Source organism: Haliaeetus albicilla, chromosome 8 (genome assembly GCF_947461875.1).
Source record: "Haliaeetus albicilla chromosome 8, bHalAlb1.1, whole genome shotgun sequence".
In the NCBI taxonomy this organism is placed as follows: domain Eukaryota; kingdom Metazoa; phylum Chordata; class Aves; order Accipitriformes; family Accipitridae; genus Haliaeetus; species Haliaeetus albicilla.
In genome coordinates, this window is record NC_091490.1 from 40,164,694 (window position 1) to 40,184,408 (window position 19,715).

General features: G+C 58.0%; 1 protein-coding gene across 5 annotated transcripts in view; it reads right to left on the bottom strand.

Moving 5' to 3' along the window:
• Positions 1-77: 77 nt before the first annotated feature.
• Positions 78-19,715, bottom strand: part of LINGO3 (leucine rich repeat and Ig domain containing 3) — a 28,880-nt gene continuing 9,242 nt past the window's right edge. For 3 of the 5 annotated variants that reach the window (XM_069790159.1, XM_069790158.1, XM_069790161.1), the window contains exons 2-3: positions 15,777-15,880; positions 78-4,427 (exon numbers count right to left, since the gene is read on the bottom strand). In XM_069790159.1, coding sequence (XP_069646260.1) covers positions 2,576-4,393 — 1,818 coding nt within the window. In that variant the 5' untranslated portion in view covers positions 4,394-4,427; positions 15,777-15,880 and the 3' untranslated portion in view covers positions 78-2,575. Of the gene's footprint in view, positions 4,428-15,776; positions 15,881-16,093; positions 16,158-19,715 lie in introns of those variants that run through there. The other 2 variants (XM_069790160.1, XM_069790162.1) reach the window with 2 other exon arrangements.

Genomic DNA, 19,715 nt, shown 5'->3' on the forward strand with positions numbered 1-19,715 from the left:
TAGCAGTGGCAGTTTGTTAACACGTGCGCATTAATCATTTATTAGTTATTAATATGGACTTCAGTACCCTCTGAAAGTTGGTTTAGCATTGTTTATTAAGGGTTTTGTGGGGCTGATGGTGGTGATGACCAGCTGACGGGCTGCAAATCCCAGCAGAACTTGGGGGGGTTAATGGGCATTAATGTCTGCCTGAACCCCGGGACTCCCTTGGGCTTGCACCAGGCTGGAGCAGGTCTGGAGAGCACAAAGGCACGAATCCTGCACATGGTGCAAGCAGCTCTGACTGCCCTTTCTGGGTCCTATCCAGCTCCATGCTTGCACTCAGCCCTGCTCAGGCTTTGTCCACTGATTTTGGCTTTTCTTATCTGAGGCACATGGAGAAGAAAAGGGGGAAAAAAAACCAAACAAGCCACAAAAGTCCCCCTTTTTTTTTTCTTCCCCCCCCGCCCCGCAAATACATTTCACATGCTTGTTACATATAAAACTGTGCCGGGTCTCCACTGCCCAAACTTGCCTTTGCTCCCGGCTGCAAGGGTCCGTGCCCGACCCCCTCCCCACCCCTCCCACCCTCCCCCAGGTAAAAAACAAAACAAACCCAGACACCGAACAAGGGCGTGCGGGTGAGGCCGGTGGGACCCCTGGTACGACACAGCATGCACGGCTCGGGGAGCGAGGGGGCATGCGAAGGGGCTGTGGGCAACGGCCAGACCCCCGGCAGGGGATGGATGGGGAGAGATGGACAGCATCCCGCCCCAGGTTGGGGGCCAGATCCTGGCAGTGACCGGCTGCAGCCCAGGCAGGTGGGAGCAGCCCAGGGAGCACCTTGGAGAGGAGGGCTGGGTGCTGAGCACCCCCCCGGGCTCCTTCCCTCCTCTTCTCCCTTGGGGCTCAGCGGGCGGCTGGGAGGCACCCAACACCCATGGGTGCGAGAGCAGGATGGTGATGGCAGGACAGGGTGCAGGGGACGACCCGAGCAGCCGCTCTCACTTGTGCTCTGATGCAGAAAAGCTCACAGGGGGGCGGGGGGGCACAGCCCCGACCCCTCGGGAGCTCCTGCCGCCCATGCAGCCCCGAAGACCCGTGGATGCCTGGCAGGAGATGGGCAGCTGCCTTCTCCAGCTCCGTGCCCAGCCTGACCGCCGCCGGCTGGAGAAGGGACATCCAGGTCGGGGGGATGTGCCCACAGGAATGGGGACAGAGGTGGGACCTGTGGCAACCCCTGAGGGTGCACATGGGAGGAGAAGAAAGAGGAGGAGGAAGCGATGGGCTCCCTGGCCCATCGTGGTCTCATCCAGGCTCTTCCCTTCCAGCTGAGCCAGCTCTGCTCCTTCTCCCACCCAAAAACCTACGTCCCCTGAGCCGAAGCCAGCGCTGCCCCAGGCAGGGGTAGGAGGTGAAGCCGGGAACCGTCCCCGCAGCAGCAGGGAGCGGAGCCCGGGGACACCGACCCACGGTCCTCAGCGCTGGAGGGTGCAGGATCCCGGTGATGCGATGGAGGTGCCAGCTGGAACCTTCTGCCGGTGTTTGCTTTTGCCATCAGTTCCCAAGCTGCTTGTTCCAAGCCTTTCTCTCCTCTTCTTTCCTGGGTTGTATGGCCTCCCTGCACAGGACGAGCCAGCTCCTGCTCTCCTGCAGACTTCAACTTTGCAAGCCAAAGAAAATAGACCCAAAAGTGCCTTTTGCACCTGTATGAATCCCGACCCCCACACCCCTTCATTCCTGCCACTTGCCGGTGGCTTGGGCAGATGCAAAGATGGGGCCTTGCATCGCCCTGGCACTGCTCCTCCTGATGTTAATGACCTTGGCCTTATTTTGCCTTTTTTTTTCTTGCTGACATCTCCTCAGAGCCCGGCCTTGGGTGGGTTATTATTGCTTGTGCAGGAGCGTCCCCGGGCTCCTGCGTTTGCAGATGCCACGTCTTAAATCCGCCGATAGGAAGCTCTCAAGGCACGGCTGTGCCCAGGGAGGGTCTGGCTTTGCCAAGGGGCTGGGGGACACTCCCAGCTTGGCACAACCTGCCCCGATGCCCCAGTCCTGCATCGCCCCGGAAGACTTTTCTCTTGGAAATTCATTTAAAAAAAAAATTTGTTGGACCAAAAAAAACCCCAACAACCAGAAAAGAGAAGAACGATAAACAACCACCAGGAAAGTTTTCCGGAGAGTCTCTTAAAAAACAAAAGGGAAAGGGGGAAAAAAAAGAAAGCAGTTTTTTTTCCCAGGCCCAAACGCTGCTGACCTCTTGGCTAGAGAAATGCATAGTTGGTAGCAAATATGTCGGCTACATTGGGAGCCCCTGGAGCCGGGATGGCCCCTGAGCCATTGCACCCCGAGGGCTCACTGCGGGGCCGGGACAGCCGGGGTCATCGCGCCCCGACCCTGAGGTCCATGCAGTTCTGACTCTGCTGGTCCGCGGTGCCTCCGGCACGTCTCCGGCCGCATCCCAGCACAGCGAAGTCCTGCTGCCAGCCAGCCCCAGAATGTCGCTGGTGCTCCCACACCCCCCTCCCTCAGCCCCATCCCACCGCGGCCGTGCCCGGGGCCAGGCAGCAGACAACAGTTCTTCTCTGGGAGAGGCTCAGATCATCTTCATGTTGAACTTCCTGGCTCCTCCTTGGCCGGTGGTGGTGGTGGGACCGTCCACCTTGCGGAAGGAGTACTCCACCGAGAAGTTGTTCTTGTGCTGTCCCCGGCCCCGGCTCCAGACGAAGAGGAGGAGGAAGCAGAAGAGCACCACACCCAGGAAAGTGATGCAGCCCATGGCCGTGGAGACCAGGATGGTCTTGAGGTCCAACGTAAACTTCAAGAAGACTTGCGTGTCGTTGTGGGAGGTGTCGTTGAACTCGCTGAGGTACAAAGTTCGGTTCGCGTAGTGGGAGCCGTCGGCTGGCCGCCCCTTGACCGTCAGGGTGGCAAAGTAGGTGTCGTTGCCTCCCGCGTTGCTGGCGATGCAGATGTAGGTGCCGCTGTCCTGCACCTGGGCGAAGCGGATCTCCAGGGTGCCCCCGGGCAGCACGGTCGCCCGCCCCGTGCTGCGGGTGGTGATCATGCGGTGCTGGGGGGACACCCAGGCGATGGAGGGGTCCGGCTCCCCATCCGCCCGGCAAAGGAAGGACACAGACTGCCCTTCCCGGGCCGTCACGTGCTGCAGCTTCCGATCCCTTATCTTGGGCTTCTGGCAGGTGAAGTACTCGAAGAGCACGGAGTCTGGGAAGTCGCGCAGGGCATTGCCCTGGATTTCGGGCGGCGAGGAGCACATGGGCTGCTGCCCGTCAAAGTTGAGCGTTTTCCGTCGCTGGAGGATCCAGAGGAGGCGGCAGTCGCAGGCCAGGGGGTTCCTGTCCACCCGCAGCGTCTCCAGCGTGTTGACGGAGTGGAAGGTGCTCTCCTCCAGTGTGGAGAGAAAGTTGCTGGAGAGGTTGAGCAGCCGGATTTGTCTCAGGCCGGAGAAAGCCTGCGGCTCCACGGACACCAAGAGAGCGCCCACGATGTGGAGCTCCTGGAGCCGGATGAGGTCTTTAAAGGAGCCCTTCAGCACAGTGCTAATGGGGTTGTAGGACAGGTTCAGGTAGCGGAGGTACACCAGGTTCCTCAAGGCAGCGGCGGGAACGGCTGTGATGTTGGTGTAGGTGATGGAGAGCGAGGTGAGGTTCAGGCCCTGGAAGCTGGTGGGGGAGACGTCTTCCAGCAGCGGCCAGTTGTCGATCTCCAGCTGCAGGAGGTTGTAGAGCTTCCTGAAGTTTTGGTCCTCCAGCGCAGAGATGCTGAGGTGCCGGAGCCGCAGCACCTCCAGGTTCTGGAGGTAGGAGAGCGACTCGGCCGAGATGGAGGTCAGGTTGCACTTCTCAATGGTCAGCTGCTCCAGGCCGAGCAGCCCCGAGAAGGCCCGTTGGGAGATGTACACCAAGTCGTTATCGCCCACCTCCAGGCTCTTCAGGTTTCGCAAATCCTGGAACATGTAGTCCAGCAGGATGACGAGTTTGTTCTCGCTGATGTCCAGGAGGGTGAGGTTGGTTAGCTTGGTGAAGACCCCCGGGGGGATGAGCTTAAGCTGGTTCCCCCGCAGCCGCAAAGTCTGCAGGTTGAACAGGTTGCTGAAGGCGCCCGGCTCCACATTGGAGATGATGTTCTCGCTGAAATCCAGCTCCTCCAGCAGTGGGTATGGGGAGAGGTCCCCCGGGTTCAGGCAGCGGATACGGTTCTTGTTGAGCTCCAGAATCTTGGTTTCGGTGGGGATGCCCTCGGGGATGGTGGTGAGCCGCTTGCGGTGACACACCACCGACTTGATCTGCGGGGCACACTCGCAGCGGGCAGGGCAGGCTGCCACCCGCGGGGGGCTCAGGAGGACCAGGTGGAGGACCAGGACCGGGAGCCAACATGTCATTGTGTAGAGCATGGTCTTATGGACTCACTACCATTCTCCCGTATGCCTGGAAGGGAGAGAGAGATGCGGAGTCAGCGGCGAGCCAGCGGGGAGGCTAACAAAGTCCTCCTCAGCCCCAGATCACCCATCTGTGGGCTGAGGCTGGAAAACGCTCCCCAAACCATGGCTCATGGTGCTGACAAGGTCCCAGCCCTGCCAGGAAACCCTCCGAATCCCTTTCTCAGCCCCTAACGTGTGACCCGGTGACTGTGCCCTATGCAAACCTGGGCTAAACAAGCCTCACTGCCTGCATGCACCATTAGGAGAGCAGGGAAACTGAGGCAGGGGGAGATATTTGCCAAAGGAGACACAGCTGCAGACCCACATCTCAGCCTCTGCCTTCCTGCTGGCTCACACCCACTCCACACCGCTGACAGTGCACACACCGTAGGGGACAGTGAATGCAAGCATCCCAGGGTCATGGGGGACACAGACCCCCCCCAGAGCAGTGTAGGAGCAAAGAGATGCAGCCAGAGGCCTTGCAGACTCATGACACAGGTGGGACACCACATCCCCTCTGCTCCCTGTGCAGCTGCTGTGAGGTTTCATCCAGCAGCACAAATCCTTCCTAGGCCCTGGGCTCGGTGAGGTCCCGCAGGACAGGGAACACTCGGTGCTGCACGTAGGGACCGGTCCTCCCTTCCCCATCCCCAGCGTCACCCTCTCGGAGTGGAGATTAAGGCAGCTGCGGGAACAATCTTCGCAGATGAGGGATTAACGCCGACCTTGCGTGGCGCGGTGCCCCGGCTGCCCTCCTTTCCAGGGATTAGCACTTTGCCGCCGCTTTCCCTTTTCTCTGGTTCCCCTTCCCTGCTCCCTGTCCCTTTCTGTGCCCCAAATCTGCCAGGGTGCCACCATGCCTGGAAACGCACCTCCCAGCGCTGGTGCAAACTCCTCAGCCACCTTTCCCTAACGAAGCACTGTCATTAACCTAATTAAGTGGCAGAGCTGCTCAGTCGGAATGCTGCAGGGTGTTTCTGGGCCCAGCGAAGGAACGCAGGCAATTTGGGGGGTACCGAGAGCAGACCCAGCTCCTCCAGCCACCCCTGCGGAGGTGCAGCGAGCGGGGCAGGTCTCAGCCCTGTGCTGGGGGCAAAAGGCCCAAAGAGAAAATATCCCAAATGAGCTGACTGATGTGACCTGAAGTGGTTCAACATCTCTTGGGGTTCTGTCCTCACCTCGGGTCCCCAAAGCAGTGTGGGGGCGAGAGCCTGGGCAGAGCATCACCACCAGTGCCACAGCAGGGTGCCCACCAAAGCAATGCGGGAGCACCAGCCTGGCATGCCTACCTCCACGGGAAGATGCCCACCACATCCCGGCAGCCCCCTCTTCCTTTTCATCCTCCTCCTCTTCCACCTCCAACTCTTCCACCTCCTTGCTGCCAGGATTTATTTGCTTTGTGCCTTCCCAGGTGTCTCCTGGCCACTGCACCTCATGGGCAGGAGGCAGGAGCATCCCTCTCCCCATCTGCTCTCTATCAACAGCATTTATCTGCGCTCCGGCTGCCCTCGCCGTGCCAGCCTTGCTTCTCATGCGAAACCTGCCTGTCCATGGGACATCTCCATTTGCACAGACTCAGTCCCCTGCCTTTGCCGTTTTCCAAATTTTCAGCAGCCCAGCATGCCCATACTGATGGTTTGAAGGGGCAGAGGGGCACCGACCCCTCCAGCACAGGGGGCCATGATCCATCACCCTCATAGCACTGCGACAAACCGGTGAGAGCACTGGGACAAACTGGTGTGCGGTACCTGAGGAGCAGCCAGGCTGGCTCCAGCCCTTCTGCCCTTGGGGAAGCCCAAACCGTGGCTCTGGGAGCGCTGGACCTTGCTTCGGGGTTTTTTTGCCCAAGCCCCGCAGGCACACTCCCTTCTGTCCCTCTGGGTGCGTTGGGGACCCCAGATGCGGCCACCGGAGCCCAGCAGGACATGGGGAGAGGGGATGGGAGGATGCGACGTTTGTGGCTGCTCAAGCCTATTGCGGTGTTGCTGCACATTCAAGCCCATCTCGGTGCCACCTCGTTGCCCAAAAGCTTCTGGAAAGGCCAAACTTCAGGTGGCTGGTGCTTGGTTTAGGGGGTGATGGAGGGAGAAAGGAGGAGCTTCTGCTCGTCACCAGGAGAGATGGTGGGAGCTGTCGGGGCAGGCTCGCAGCAGGGAGAGAACGAGCCATGGGGACCCCAGACCCCCCGGAGAGGTGACACTGATGGAGCAGGGATAGCAGGAGCTGGCCCATCCCAGCTCTTCTGCCCAGCATCTCCTGTACCGCACGGCCACCGTGCTGACAAAGGACACCAAAGGCCCGCGTCACCCTCCCTCCTGTCCCCCAGGGGCTGGCGGCATGTGGGAATGGCCTCGGGGGGCCCGGGGGGGCTCCTGACCCTCTCTATGCCCACGCTGCAGGGAAGGATGCAATCTCCACGGATAATTTCCCGCCCTGATCCTATTACCCAAGCTGAGCAATTCTCTGGCAATAAACCCATTGCTCGGTGCAATTTAAGAGCCGCAGGAGATTATCTTTCACAGACCCTTTTTTTTTTTTTTTTGGTGCGTGTCTTAATTTTGCCACATTTCCTTTTTTCTCCCAACGAATCAAACAGGGAGGGAAGCATTATCATCTTTCACACAGCCGCAGGGAGGGGATTAACAGCTGGCTGGGATGTAGCATTGGCTTTTTTTTTGGCCGAGGGCAGCGGGGTGAGACCAGAGACCCCACTGCTGCCCCCACCAAGCATCCCAGCCCCTTCCTCCCCCCTCGCCACCCACGCAGCCCCTCTCTCCAACATTGCTCAGGCATCACCCATTGCACCGAAACCCCTGTGTCCAGCGGCTGGGGGTCCCCAAATGCCACCTGGGCACCGGAGCGGGGATACAGCTGGAGCTGCTTGGCAGCCTCTGCTTTCAAGGAGGCTGCTCCCAGCCGTGTCCAGAGCCATTTTGCGATCGGCTCTGCCTGGCTGGTGGCCTCAGGAACCCGAGCTGGCTCTGGGGTGAGGCGGGGACAGCTTTGCTTGGTCCCCCCCCCGGTTCAGAACGCTCCACTCCTGCTCTGCCACGGAGCTGGATGGGAAGGATGCACCCAGGCACGACCTGCAATCCCACAAGAAAAAAAAAAAAAACCCTCCCAATTAATTGTGACACTTATTTTATTTAGCGTCTCTATGCTAAATAAATATGCCCAGGCACCGCTGCCAGGCTAATGGTCTCCCACCCTTGGCTGTAACCTGTGCCCACCATTACCTCCCTGCCAGGGGCTGGGGGGATCTGGCCCCTTCCCCTCCCCTGCCCACGGCCGCTGCGCCGAGGCAGCCCGCGAGCATGCCAGCTCTCTGCCGTGTTCATTATGAATGAGCCCGGGGTAACCGTACTCCACTTTTGGTTACTACTTCAGCCACCTGATCCTCTAAGCAAAGGTACGATCCCGCTGGCGTTGTTTTACCCGGCAGCCGGGGAGCGGGAGCTGCAGCCCCCGGCTCTCCTTCCCCCTCCGCAGCCAGCGCTGAGCATCGGCTGCCCCACAGCCCCCACCCATGGGTGCCCCAGTGGAACTGGGCACGGCCCCGACACCCTCAGCAAACCCCATGGCGGGGAATTAATGGGTGCCGGCCGAGCCCCCTCCCAGCAAACCCAGGCAGATACGAGCTCCGGAGCAAGGAGCTGAGGTGGGCTCTGCCCCCGCGGGTCTCTGCCGGCTCCAGGACATCCCACAGAAGCCACCCCAGCTGCAGAGATCCTGGGTCCCCTGCTGTGACAACCGGGGCCCCACGGTCCCCATCCAGCCCGGGCAGAGCCGAGCACGGAGCCGAGCAGCGGCGTTTATTAATAGCTCATTACTCTGATAGCACAGCGTTCTCTGGGGCTCGCCTGGCCCCTGGGGAGCGCGGCCAATTAAGACTCTACTTGAAGGCCTAGATAGAGGCTCTTCTTCGCGTTTAATTTATTTTTAAAAATAACACGCCTCCTGCATGCAGCGTGGGGGAACGGAGCCAGGAAAGCCCGAGGCTGAGGGGCTGCAGCACGGCCGGGGGAAGCAGAGCAGAGCAGAGCAGACCACCTTTGGCCACCTCTGAGCCCCCAGGAGCAGCCCCTTCCTTCCCTCCCTCCCCACCAGGACGTGTGGCCACCGAGCCCATTTTGTCCCAGCCGCTGGCAGCGGTCAGAGCGCAGAGGAACCGGTGCTCTCCAACCACCCGGCTCTCAGATGCTCAGCCACTGACCGACCCGACTTGCAGGTGGGTTTTCGCTGCCTCGCATCACCACTTCTTGGAGAACAGGAGGTGGCAAGGTCTCTTCCACCCCCTTTGAATGGCTCCTGCTTTGGTGCCACACTCTTGGCACAGTCAGCTCCTCTGAGAGCAATTGCTCCTCTGCTGCCATTTCTCCCCTTTTCTGAATAAAGACCAGAAAATAAGCCAAGGTTGTTATTTCTAGGTTCCCCTGGTTTGACATCGTGCAAGTTCAAATACTTCGGCCAAAGCAATGGCTTCTTTTATTCATCCACTGACTTGCAGGATGCAAAATGGTCCTGCTGAGAGCTTCTCCTTCAAGAACCCCACTGCTGCTGCTCGAGTCCAAGCCCGTGTTATCCCTCCTTCATGGGTTCTGCCCGGGGAGGCCAGGAGCACCCAGGGGAGGTTACGTGCTTGGGATACGGGATGCTGCTCCACTTTTCCAGGGGATGCAGGGGACCCCAGGGGAGGGTGGAGACCCCCAGGTAGCGGGGGAGCAAACGGGACAGAAAGTGATGCTGGGACCCCCATGCATTTTGGAAAGGCTCATCCTTAAAAAACTGACAATATAATATAAGGGTAATATCAGCGCCCCGACGCACAGGTGACAGGGAGGTGCCGGTGCCAGCGCGTCCCAAACTTGGCACGAGACAGGAGAGGGCTCCGACAAACACCAACGGCAGCCAAACGCTGCTGGAAACACCCTGAGCGATGCCGGTTCGCTGCTGCCCGCCCGAAAACCGGCAGCCAGCCCTGCTCTGGCAGCGAAGCGTCCCAGCTGCCTGCCCACGGCCGCCCTCGCTCCCTGGCTGCTCTCCCCAGCCTGCACCAGGCTCCGTGCCAGCGGCTCTGCGGAGAAGGCAGCGCCAACCACGGCTCCGCCGCGCAGACGGCGGCACCGCCGCGGCTCGCCGGGGGCCGTGCCAGCGTCTTCGTCGACATCGTTGCCCCGCTCAGCCCCGCGCGCTGGGGCTTGGGCTGGATTTGGGAGGCAGATGGAGTGGCCGAGCATCCCCTGACGAAGCAGAGCGGTATTTCTCCTGGCTCATTTACAGCTTGCCAGGATTGCTCAGGGGAGAGCGCTGGACTGTCCGTCAGCACGAGCTCCGTGTGCTCCCTGGTCCTGGGGTATCAACTAGACGAGATCTCGATAACCAGGAATGGGAATATGGCTGCATCAAGCAGGCTCCATGGCTCGGCTGGGACTCGAACCATCCAGAGCTGCTGGCACGGGCTTGGAGCGGAGGACGGGTGCCCTGAACACAGATGCCAACAACTTCCACAGGCGGGTGCCAGGCTGAACCCTGGCCCCAAGCTCTACCCCCAGGCTGGGAGCCTTGGCCCAGGTCTCAGGGGAAGCCCGGAGCCAGAGCCACTGCGGGACAGAGCTCTTCAAGGCCAGAAAATGAGCCCGGCTCCCCAGTCCTGTGCCAAAGCCCATCCAGACATCTGCTCCTTCCTCCCCGATGGAAAACCCCGAGCCCTCAATTATGCCGTGCAACAGCTAGCAAAACTAAAGCTCCCCCCACACGGTTTTTGGGCTGCCAAGGGAGAAAACCAAGGTCCCCGGGAAGTCTGCTTCATGCTCAGCTCTCACTGGTGACGCCGCCGACATTGACCTGTGGCACCCACGGGCTGAGGCTGGCTCCTGGGGGGACTTTTAGGCGTTTTTCAGAGCTGACAGAGCAAACTTCCACACCCGAATGCGAAGTCAGGGATTGAAGCGTGTTTTTCCAGCCACCACCGCAGGTGGCTTTGCTCACAGCAGAGGTAGTTACTGGGGACATTTTCTGGGGGCATTGAAATGAGGTGACCTGTGCTGCTCAGTGTCTCTAGGGTTTCTTGTGCCACCACCCAAAAATAAACCTGTGGCTCCTGCAGCTTTATTTTATCCATTGTCTTGAGTCTGCAAAACCAGTGGGTTTGTGGCCACACTGAGCTTGGAAAAGCCCCAGAAAAGACCGGGGGGCACTGGGAGGATGGAGGTGACAGGGAAGAGCTGAAGGAGCATCCCTAGGACCTTCCCTGGCTCCAGGGGTGACACCAGCAGGTTTCTCCCTCTGCTTAGGGCAGCAGAAACAACCCAGCTTAGGCTGGGGAGTGGGGGAGATTAAATCAGAGCTGAGGCATAAACTAAGAGGCAGAAAACTCGGAGGGTCAGAGGAGGCCAGTGATGTCCCTGTGCCTCGCTCTGACGAAGCTCTAGTGATCAGGCAATTAGCAAATCAAGCATGAGAATAATCCAGCTGAAACAGGGAGAGGAGGAGAAAGCTGGGGGTAAGAAGGAAGAAAATAAATCACCAGACCTAATGGAGAATTATCTAGCAGGGAGTTATTCCTAATTCCATCAGACTCTGACTGGGAAACAAATTCTCCCATCTCTGCCGCTCTCTCGGTGCACCCAGAGCATGTTTTTCTGGGTCAGCTCATTTCCCAGCAAAGCTGGGCTGGGCAGGCAGGAGGGCAGAGCTGGGGGAGCAGAGGGGAGAACCGAGCGGCTGGGTGGGTGTCGGGGCAGCCCCGGCAGCAGGAGGGCACCCGGCAGGCTCTGTACGGTGGGTCCCCTGCCACTGCGGTGGCTCATGCCTGCAGGACCTGGCGAATGTCCCGAGGCTGGGGCTCCCCGGGGTACCAGGCGGGCAAGTGACTGCGCCCAACAGCCACGGCAGAGCCCAGCAGCAGGGCTGGGACCCGAGGTGGCCGTGCTCCTGATCATCACCCTCGTGTCCCTCTTGAGGCTGCTCAAACAGAAACAGGTTTTCCTGACGACTCGCAGAAATGGGGAGAGAAAGCGTGAAAGGAGAGATGTCTGTGCGAGGAGACGGGCTCCTGCTGGGTCACTGCAGAAAATGTCCTGAAGCATGACTTAAAGGTACTGCTTGGAAAACATGAAAACCTTATATAGAAGGGAGTTATTTTGGTGACTGGCAGCTGCTGCATCTCACGCATCTCCCCCTGCTCAACAGCCCCAGGTCTCGGGGCCAGCCGAGACGATGCTGGAGCAGCAAGACCGAGTGAGCTTTCAGCGGAGGCAGGATTTACCCTTTCTACCCAGAAAAAGCCATGATTGATGTCTTCATGGAGCTGTCTTCCCACCCTGCGATCCCATCCAGAGTCCTAGCTGAGTCCTCAACAGCCGCGACCACAGGACTCTCCACTTTCCTCCCACGTGGAAACTCCCAGCCCTCGCAAATGCTGCAAAAACCCAGAAACGAGGATTCCCTAATGAGTTAAGACGCCAAGGAGACAACTCAAAAGAAGCCACCGCTTATTTTTAGAGACAACCTTATGATTCTTGAGCACGTGGCCCAGGCAATACTGCACAGGCAGCCACAGATTGGCCGCAATCTGCTTTTCTTCTTGATAGATATCATGTCTGAATCTCTGTCTCCACAAGATGCTCCCAGGAGAGAAGACATTTAGATACGACCACAATGTACAACATTTCTAAAAGGTCACTGCGTGTACTAGGGAACGAGGTGCAGAAGCCACTCATCAGCAACAGGGGCTTTGGGGAGGTATTTAATATTCCATGAGCATCTTTATTTCTCTACCAAGGTGAATAACTCATCTAAAACGAGGGAAGGGAGAGCAGGACAAGTGGATGCTATACCCTTATTTTGACCCAAGCAGTTGCACCGCACCACCAGCCAGATCTGAATCTTGAACTGCTACTGGGAAATGTTGGCTGAGAGCAAACCCGGCCCAGATCTCACCAATTTCAGTACCTGCTGGACCACATGGGAACTAAGGCTGAGCTTGACTCCCCGTCTTCAACTGCACCCAAAACTGCCAGTGAGCTGTTCCAGTAGCACCCATCAGAAACACTTGAGTTGAACTTGGCTTTAGGCAGTGGTCCCTGGAAGGACACCAGGGGTTATTTTTTTGAGGATTCCCAGCAAATTTCTGCTGCGCAGTGAGAGCTTTTCATTTGCAGGAGCCTGTTAACGTCATGGGCAGGATGATAAGGGTCTGGAAAACAAATTCAGGCTGACAGTCCACATCCCCGGGATTTTCCCCCGATGTTTTGCCATCACTGTCTGTCACCAGAACCAGCTGCTGGCCACAACCCCCGTGGAGTCCTTGTCCCTGAGCACCCACCCAGCTGGGAGAGGACCCAGCAATGAGCTCAGAGGCAGCCTGGGTCTAGGAGACTCCCCCTGTAAAACCACCTTCCTCTCTCACCAAAGGGCAGGATACAGCCCAGGGGCTCTGGGCTTTGCAAAGCTCCCCATCTGAACCAAAGCTCCTCATCCGAACCAAAGCTCCTCATCCGAACCAAAGCTCCCCATCTGAACCAACCCAGGGCCCAAGGTTTGCCCGTACTCAGTATTCTCCCCAGCTTAGCACCAGGAGCAGGGACGGGGAACCTGAGCCCCTGGGAAACATCCTCCTGGCATCTGTCAGTTTTAAAGCCCACACCACAATGGTGCTGAGATTTACAAAACACAAGTCCATAACAGCCGTGGCCAGCACAGACGTGACAGTCAGGCATGCACGTATCATGGCTACGAGCAGAGCATCTTGGAAAACAGGGCTACGCTCCTGGCAAGGGCTCCTGCCCCCATGGATACACAAAGAAAGATCATTAAATGAGAGGGGAATTTGCTCCTTCTCCTGCAGCTGCTTCCCCCTCCTGCCTCCCGGGGTGTGCAGCCGCTTTACGAGCTCATCACTTACCTTCTGCACCAGGGCTGCCGAAACACAGCCTGGGAGCAGCACCCCAGGAGCAAAACCTTGGCGGAGAAGAGCACCAAAGCCAGCGTGCCGCCCTTGGCTGGAGCCACATGGAAGGGGACGGAGGGAGCCCGGCCAAGCAGGACGTCCCCAGGCAGAGCACAGGCTGTGCTGGGGCCACCCCACGCTGTCCCCCCCCACGCTGGGAGCACCCATGTCCTGCAGACGCATCACCCAAAGGGGGTCCCAAGCAGCAGGGAAGGATGCGCCACCTCGTCACACGAAGGGACCCTTGCGCCTTCGCTCCTCTAACCCAGGCAGCTCCGTAATAAATGAAGTACAGGAGCAGGATGATTAATAATCATAACAGAAAAGCATACGCTGTAATTAGCCACTTTTCAGAAAGCTGATTGATGACGCTGCTCGGGGGCGTGCGGAGCGTTCGGGCTGGCACACACGCAGCCGTCGTGTGTGTGTCGTCCCCCCCCCAGCCCCAGTCTGGCCAGCAGTGCCTGGCAGAGCCCTCCCCACGCTGCCAGCCAAGGACTTCGCAGCAGCCTGAGTGCCAGCTGCTTCCCCGCAGGCTTCGCCCCAGCAAACGACCTCGTTTGTCCACCTGGTCTAGCATGCCAGCCCTCGTTAGATTAGGTCGTTCATTAAGCTCAGCATCTCCGTGGTGCTGGCCTGAGCCCCTCGGGGGGGCTGGCACATAAATCACGCTGTGATCAATGCCTCTAGTTGCCAGTGCTGAACCTTTGATAGCAAAGTCTACTCTTAATCCCTTATGTGGATGGCGGTGGCCCCCACAAGCCCGGTTTGCCAGCAGCACCACACAAAATGAAGTCAAGGCAGTTCCAGCCACCTCCCTGAGGGTCCTGGATAAAACAGCAGCTGTTTCCAGGCTTGATCCTCAGAAAGGACCCTGTTCCTGAGGGCTCAGCCCCATGGGGTGCCTTCACCCGTGGCAGAAGGTGCAGGGGTGCCCGGCATGCCGGCGAGCCCAGCTTCCCTCCAGAGAGGGAGCCTGGAGCCCTGGGGCAGCCCATGGGCACCGCATCTCGGGAGGGTGACACATCATTTGGGATGCTTTAATTTGACCGGACGGCTGGACTCGTGGGCAGGATGAACAGACTGACAGGCCAGACTGACAGACAGATATCTACTCCGAGGACAGGGTGGGAGAGGCAGCCAGGGGTGGAAAACAAGCCAGTCCCAGCAGGACTGCTTGGCTCTCTGCAGGAAAACAAGCTTGTAGCTCTGTGAGCAAACCTCTGTGGGTGCAGAGGGGTGAGAGGTGCAGATATAGAGCCCCCAGTCTGCTGGAAACCCTGCTTGGAGCGGGAATCCCAGGCAAGGAGAGTGCAAAGCAACAGCCTTCCCTCCACCTTTCAGCTCTGCTCAGCATCAATCCTGGGCTGAATGCATTTTTTAAGACCTGTCTGCAGCTGCTGCATTGGAAATTTTATTGCCATCCCAATTATGATCATGGGAGCAGCAAGCAAAGAAAGCAAAATGCCATTACAGGGTGAAATAACGCTTGACTTCGCAATCTATACCTCGTCATGCCAGGCGGGAGACCAAACCCCCCGCTGTAATAAGCCCCTGAGAGGAGAGGGGGCCAGGGGACTCATCCCAGCCCTACTTTAGCCCTACGGAGAGCAGATCCCCCCCAGCCTCACTGCTCAGATTTTGGAGGGCGCCAGCCAGGCCTCGGGGGGGTCCAGCTGCACCACCCCCACATCTCCTCCAGGCTGGAGATTGCAGCGTGTGGTGACATTTGGAGCGAGACACGCTGGCGTCAGTCCCCAGATCTACAGCTTCGGGGCATCAGCTGTGGCTGTGGGACCAGGAGAGCATCTCCTTTCCCATACACAGCCCCAGAGGGGTTCCCAAAAGTCAGAAGTCTCCATGGCAGGAGGGGAAAGGGACAGCAGAGCTGTATTGCTTAACTCCCTGGCTGGCATCTCGACAGCAGAGCAAGGGAAAAGCCTCCAGAGCCCTTCTCCCAGGATGGAGCTGGTAGACTCCCAAATCCAATGAAACCTGTCCAAAACCTGAACCACCGCTCTTCAAACTGATGCTGCACATACATCCCAGTGCGGCCAAGGCTGGGGTCCCCGCTGCTGTCTGCCAGCAACCTTGGAGCGAGTACTAGAGCTTAACGCCCCTGAGCTTTGCATCACATCCCCACTTATTTCTTGCTCATTTTGGGGTTGTGGCAACAGGCAGGAGATTTCTTAGCTGTTACACGGGATAAACCTCTGGCTTGAGAGTACCGAGTGCTCCACGCTGCAAAAGGGGATGAGGAAGGAGCTAATGCCACCAAGCAGGGATGGCCATGAGCTAAAAATGAGCTGGATTTCAAGCATCCCAGTGCACAAACCCCATGGGGTGAAAGGGCAATGATGATGCTGACCCCCCCCCTCATCCCACTCAAGCCTGGGGAGCGCTCACCGTTCTGCAGGTCCGGGGCTGCACCGACATCTGGGTCTGCTGTGGCATCCGAGACCGGGGATGTTTAAATGGCAAAGTGTCCGGCACAGCCAGCCTCGGCTCCTCTGGGCAAAACAGCACAAGCAGATGACTGTCAATCACCTTTCCACAGTGTCCAGCACAGAAATCCCAAATAAATGCCCCTAAAGCCCAAGGACATGGCACACAGGCACCTCCCAGAGAGGGGAAGCATCCTTAGTGTTGCTCCAGCCTGATGTGTGACCTGACCGCTGCAGCTCGCCTAGTTTATGTATATAAAATTATATAGCACTTTGTACCCTGAAGAATCCTCTTACAAACAGGAGAGTGTCCAAGCCCAGCACCACCACAGCCAGCTCTGAGGTGGAGAAAGGGAGGACTCGGCAATGCTCCTCGGCAATCACGTGCAGGGATTTCAGGAGGAGACGGCACCCATGCAGTGGGTGCCCACGGCCAGCTCTCCAGGAGTCCTCTCATTTGGGGAGATTTCACCCAAACATGGAGGCAGAAGTGCCACTGACTGGACCCCCTTTTGGGTGTCCTTCTCTCGGGCACTTTGCAGGGTTGAGACACGCTCCCAGCCCTGATGGCTGGTACAGGGGATGCAGGACACTGACCTGCAAGCAAATGATTTGCTAGAGTTTTGCTAAAGCGTTTTGAGCTCTCCAGATCAAGTTTGATTTTCCTGTAACAGAGAGAATTTAAATAGCTCCTTTTTGGGGGGAAATCCAGCTCCTCCTGGTTAACAGACCACAAATGGTCCCAGACTCAGGTCCTGTTCAGCTACACGCGTGCAGAGACACTGCTGTTACAGCTCAGTGGTGGCTCTGACCTCTGCTTGAGACCCCCCTTGGGCCCCGACTCATCTCTGCCCCTTGCTCCTGCCTGGCCGAGCTGTCCCAGGACTGCCCAAGGACAGGAGAAGCAGCCGGGGGAGGTTAATTCCTGCTGAGAGAGGCTCGGGGAGCCTTAGCCAAAGGAGCTTTCCATTGCGGGGATTTGCTGGAGAACAGCAGAGAAATGAGGAGCTGACTCTGCAGCGGCAGCCGGAGCTGGTGGCACGTGGCTTGAACCCCCTTAGCGCTCGGGGGGGGGACATCTCTGGTGACAATGAGGAGCCAAGAGCCGACCCCAGGAGGGTGGGTGCCCCTGCCCGGGTAGGGCCATCCCCTGCAGCCTCCCTGCATGCTCCTGCGAGCCCCAGCACCATCCAGGTGCTGCTCATGGGAGGGCAAAACCTCACTTTTGGGGTCCCTGGAGAACTGACAGCGTGCAGCACTCCGGAAAAGCTAAAATTCCTCCAGGAAAGCATCGCTACCCCAAAGCAAAAGACAGAGGGATGCCCCTAAAACCCGCTAGCTGAGGCTCAGCCGTGCGGGGGCTCTGCTTCCCCGGCCACCCCCGAGCCAGGATCACACATGGCCCCTTGGGGAGGGGTGCAAGGCAGCAACCGGTGACTGACAACCCCAGCTCGTTCCCTGCTCCAGAAGACCTTCCCCTTATCTGCTCTGCCTGGGGGACCCAAATTTCTCCCTGGGAGGGCAAGCACTCACATTTCCAGCTGCTGAAAGGTCACATGTCACCACCAATACACTCACCCCTTCACCCCATCCTCCCCCACACTCCTGTTTTGCCATCACTGGTGGGAACGCACACGCGCAGCATTTAACTCGGGCCCTGGCAAGGATGCATGCCAACAGAGAGCAGCTAGCAAAGAAGGAGCGGTGCTAAAAATTCCCCCCATTACCAACCGCAGCAAGAAAATCTGCCATGGACATGCCAGGGTTTGCTGGTGGAGCCAGGGGATGCATCAGCCTCTCTGGGCTGGCCCGAGGCTGTGGCAGGACTGGGACAACAGGGACAGGGAGTGCTCCGGGGCTGGCAGCAGGATGGGAAAAGCCCAGCACAGATCCCAAGTGTGATCGCATCCCCTCAGCTGGGGAACATCCCCGTGCAGGACCCTGCAGCGCGGGTGGCTGATGCACACACACGTGTAGAAGTGATTCAGACCCAACACTTCAAATAAAGGTGACGGCAACCCAAACCAGCCCTGCTATGGGGAAATGACCCAGACACACCTCAGCCTGCCCTCAGCACCTGCAAGGGGAATTTTGCGGCACCAACAGCAACTACGTGGTGCAATTCAGCAAGGATTTTGTCTAGAGAGTCAATCCAGCGTACATGCTTCGAGGGATCACAGCCTCCACGGTGTTGATGCATAACTATCTGTTTCAGCTCTGTGGTGCTGGCAGCTGCAGAGCAGGTGGGGCTCCTCTAATGCCCAAGTGATGTGATAATTGGGAGGAAAGCAGATTTGTTTTGCACTGCAGCAATACACGTGGGACCTCGCATGCTCCAGCACCTCCGTGTGTTTCGGCAGGGGTGGAGGAGGCACCGCGGGTGATGCTCGGTGGCATCGCCATCCAAGAGTTAAGTGCAACTGTGACAGAGCAGCTCGGCTTGCTGCTCCTGAAGGCCAGGCTCCAGCTACTGAGGATGGAAAAAGCAAAATTTAATACAAATTCCAGCAAGCTGGACGTGCCCATGTATTTATTGCAAACCTGCTGAAACCAAACTTCAGTAAACCAAAATCTGCTCAACTCCCTGCACTTACCGGCCCCTCTCCTGCTCTCCCTGCAGGCAGCGAAGCACGGAGCAGCTTTGCCTCTGGACCTGCCTGTGTGGTGTGAACATGGCATTTAAACTCGCTTTAGAAACCACCTGGGCTTGGCTTATCAAAGCCCCGCACGTGTTACGTGAGCCCATCATTCCCAGTCCCCTGAATGATTAGGGTCTCAGCTGATGGTCTTGGCATTTGTTTTTGGCAGCTCCTGCATCACTTAGCAACCTCTGTTTCAGGTTGCTTCAGTTTTTTTGTCTGCAAATACATTTTAATCCCTGTGAAACGGGACCCACCAGCACATGGGTGAAGTGGCCTAAAACCTCCCCCAGTCCCACACGCTGCCGCCAGCGCAACTCCCCAGCTCTCCATGTGTTCGTACCACCAGAGCACATGCCACCATCTAGCCCCTGTGCCTTGTATTTTAACTCTTTCCTAGGACAACTTGGTGGAGGAGCTGGGGGATGAATCTCCTCTTCCCAGGTAACACACAGGACTTGCCTCTCCATCGAGGAGTCTAAAGTGCAAGTTCTGCACATGGGAGTCTCTTGAAGAAATTTGGCAGCAAAGCCAAAAGCCAAATGGGACCCGGGGGTCCTGTGAAATCAGCAGAGACACTTCTACCTCCAGAGAACCAGACCAGGATGCCCAAGTCAAGCTCTTCTAGGGCAGGAGCATACCAACTCTTCCAGCTGGAGCCTGCAGATGTGCACGGCAGCAAATCTGTGGCTCATCCCAGCCCACGAGGGACCCACAGCCCCCCCAGATCACAAAAGACCTGGACCCCAGGAGCCCTTCAACATCCCCACGCTGCTGCTCATGGTCACAGGACACGTGACGGTGCCCAGGGTCTGGCCAGCCAGCGTCGTGCTGTCCCAGCATCCAGGACAGCGGAGCACAGAGCAGTAAGCCAGAGACTTTTCCTCATTAGTGTAAATAACATCAGACTTCCCAGCTGGCCAGGCTTCTGTTTGACCTTTAGTTATTGAAATATGAACAATAAATAAAAATGACGCATTATCATGGAGGGGGTGTCACGGGCCGTTCACTTGAAATCCTCAGTGAAATCCTCTCCCTTAGCGACATGCCCCCAAAGAGCATCTTTCTGCAAAAGTAAATGGGAAAATTTGGAAAACCAATGGGGAAAGAGGAAAAAATCAGCTCCACCCATCCACAGCAGCAGCCCAGTGGGGACACAGTGTCTCCCAGCTGCTGGGGGGGGGGCACAGCCAGAAATGACCCCAGGGAGAGAAAGAGAGATGGGGTAGAGCTGTTAAAAAATGAAACAGAGTTAAAAAGAC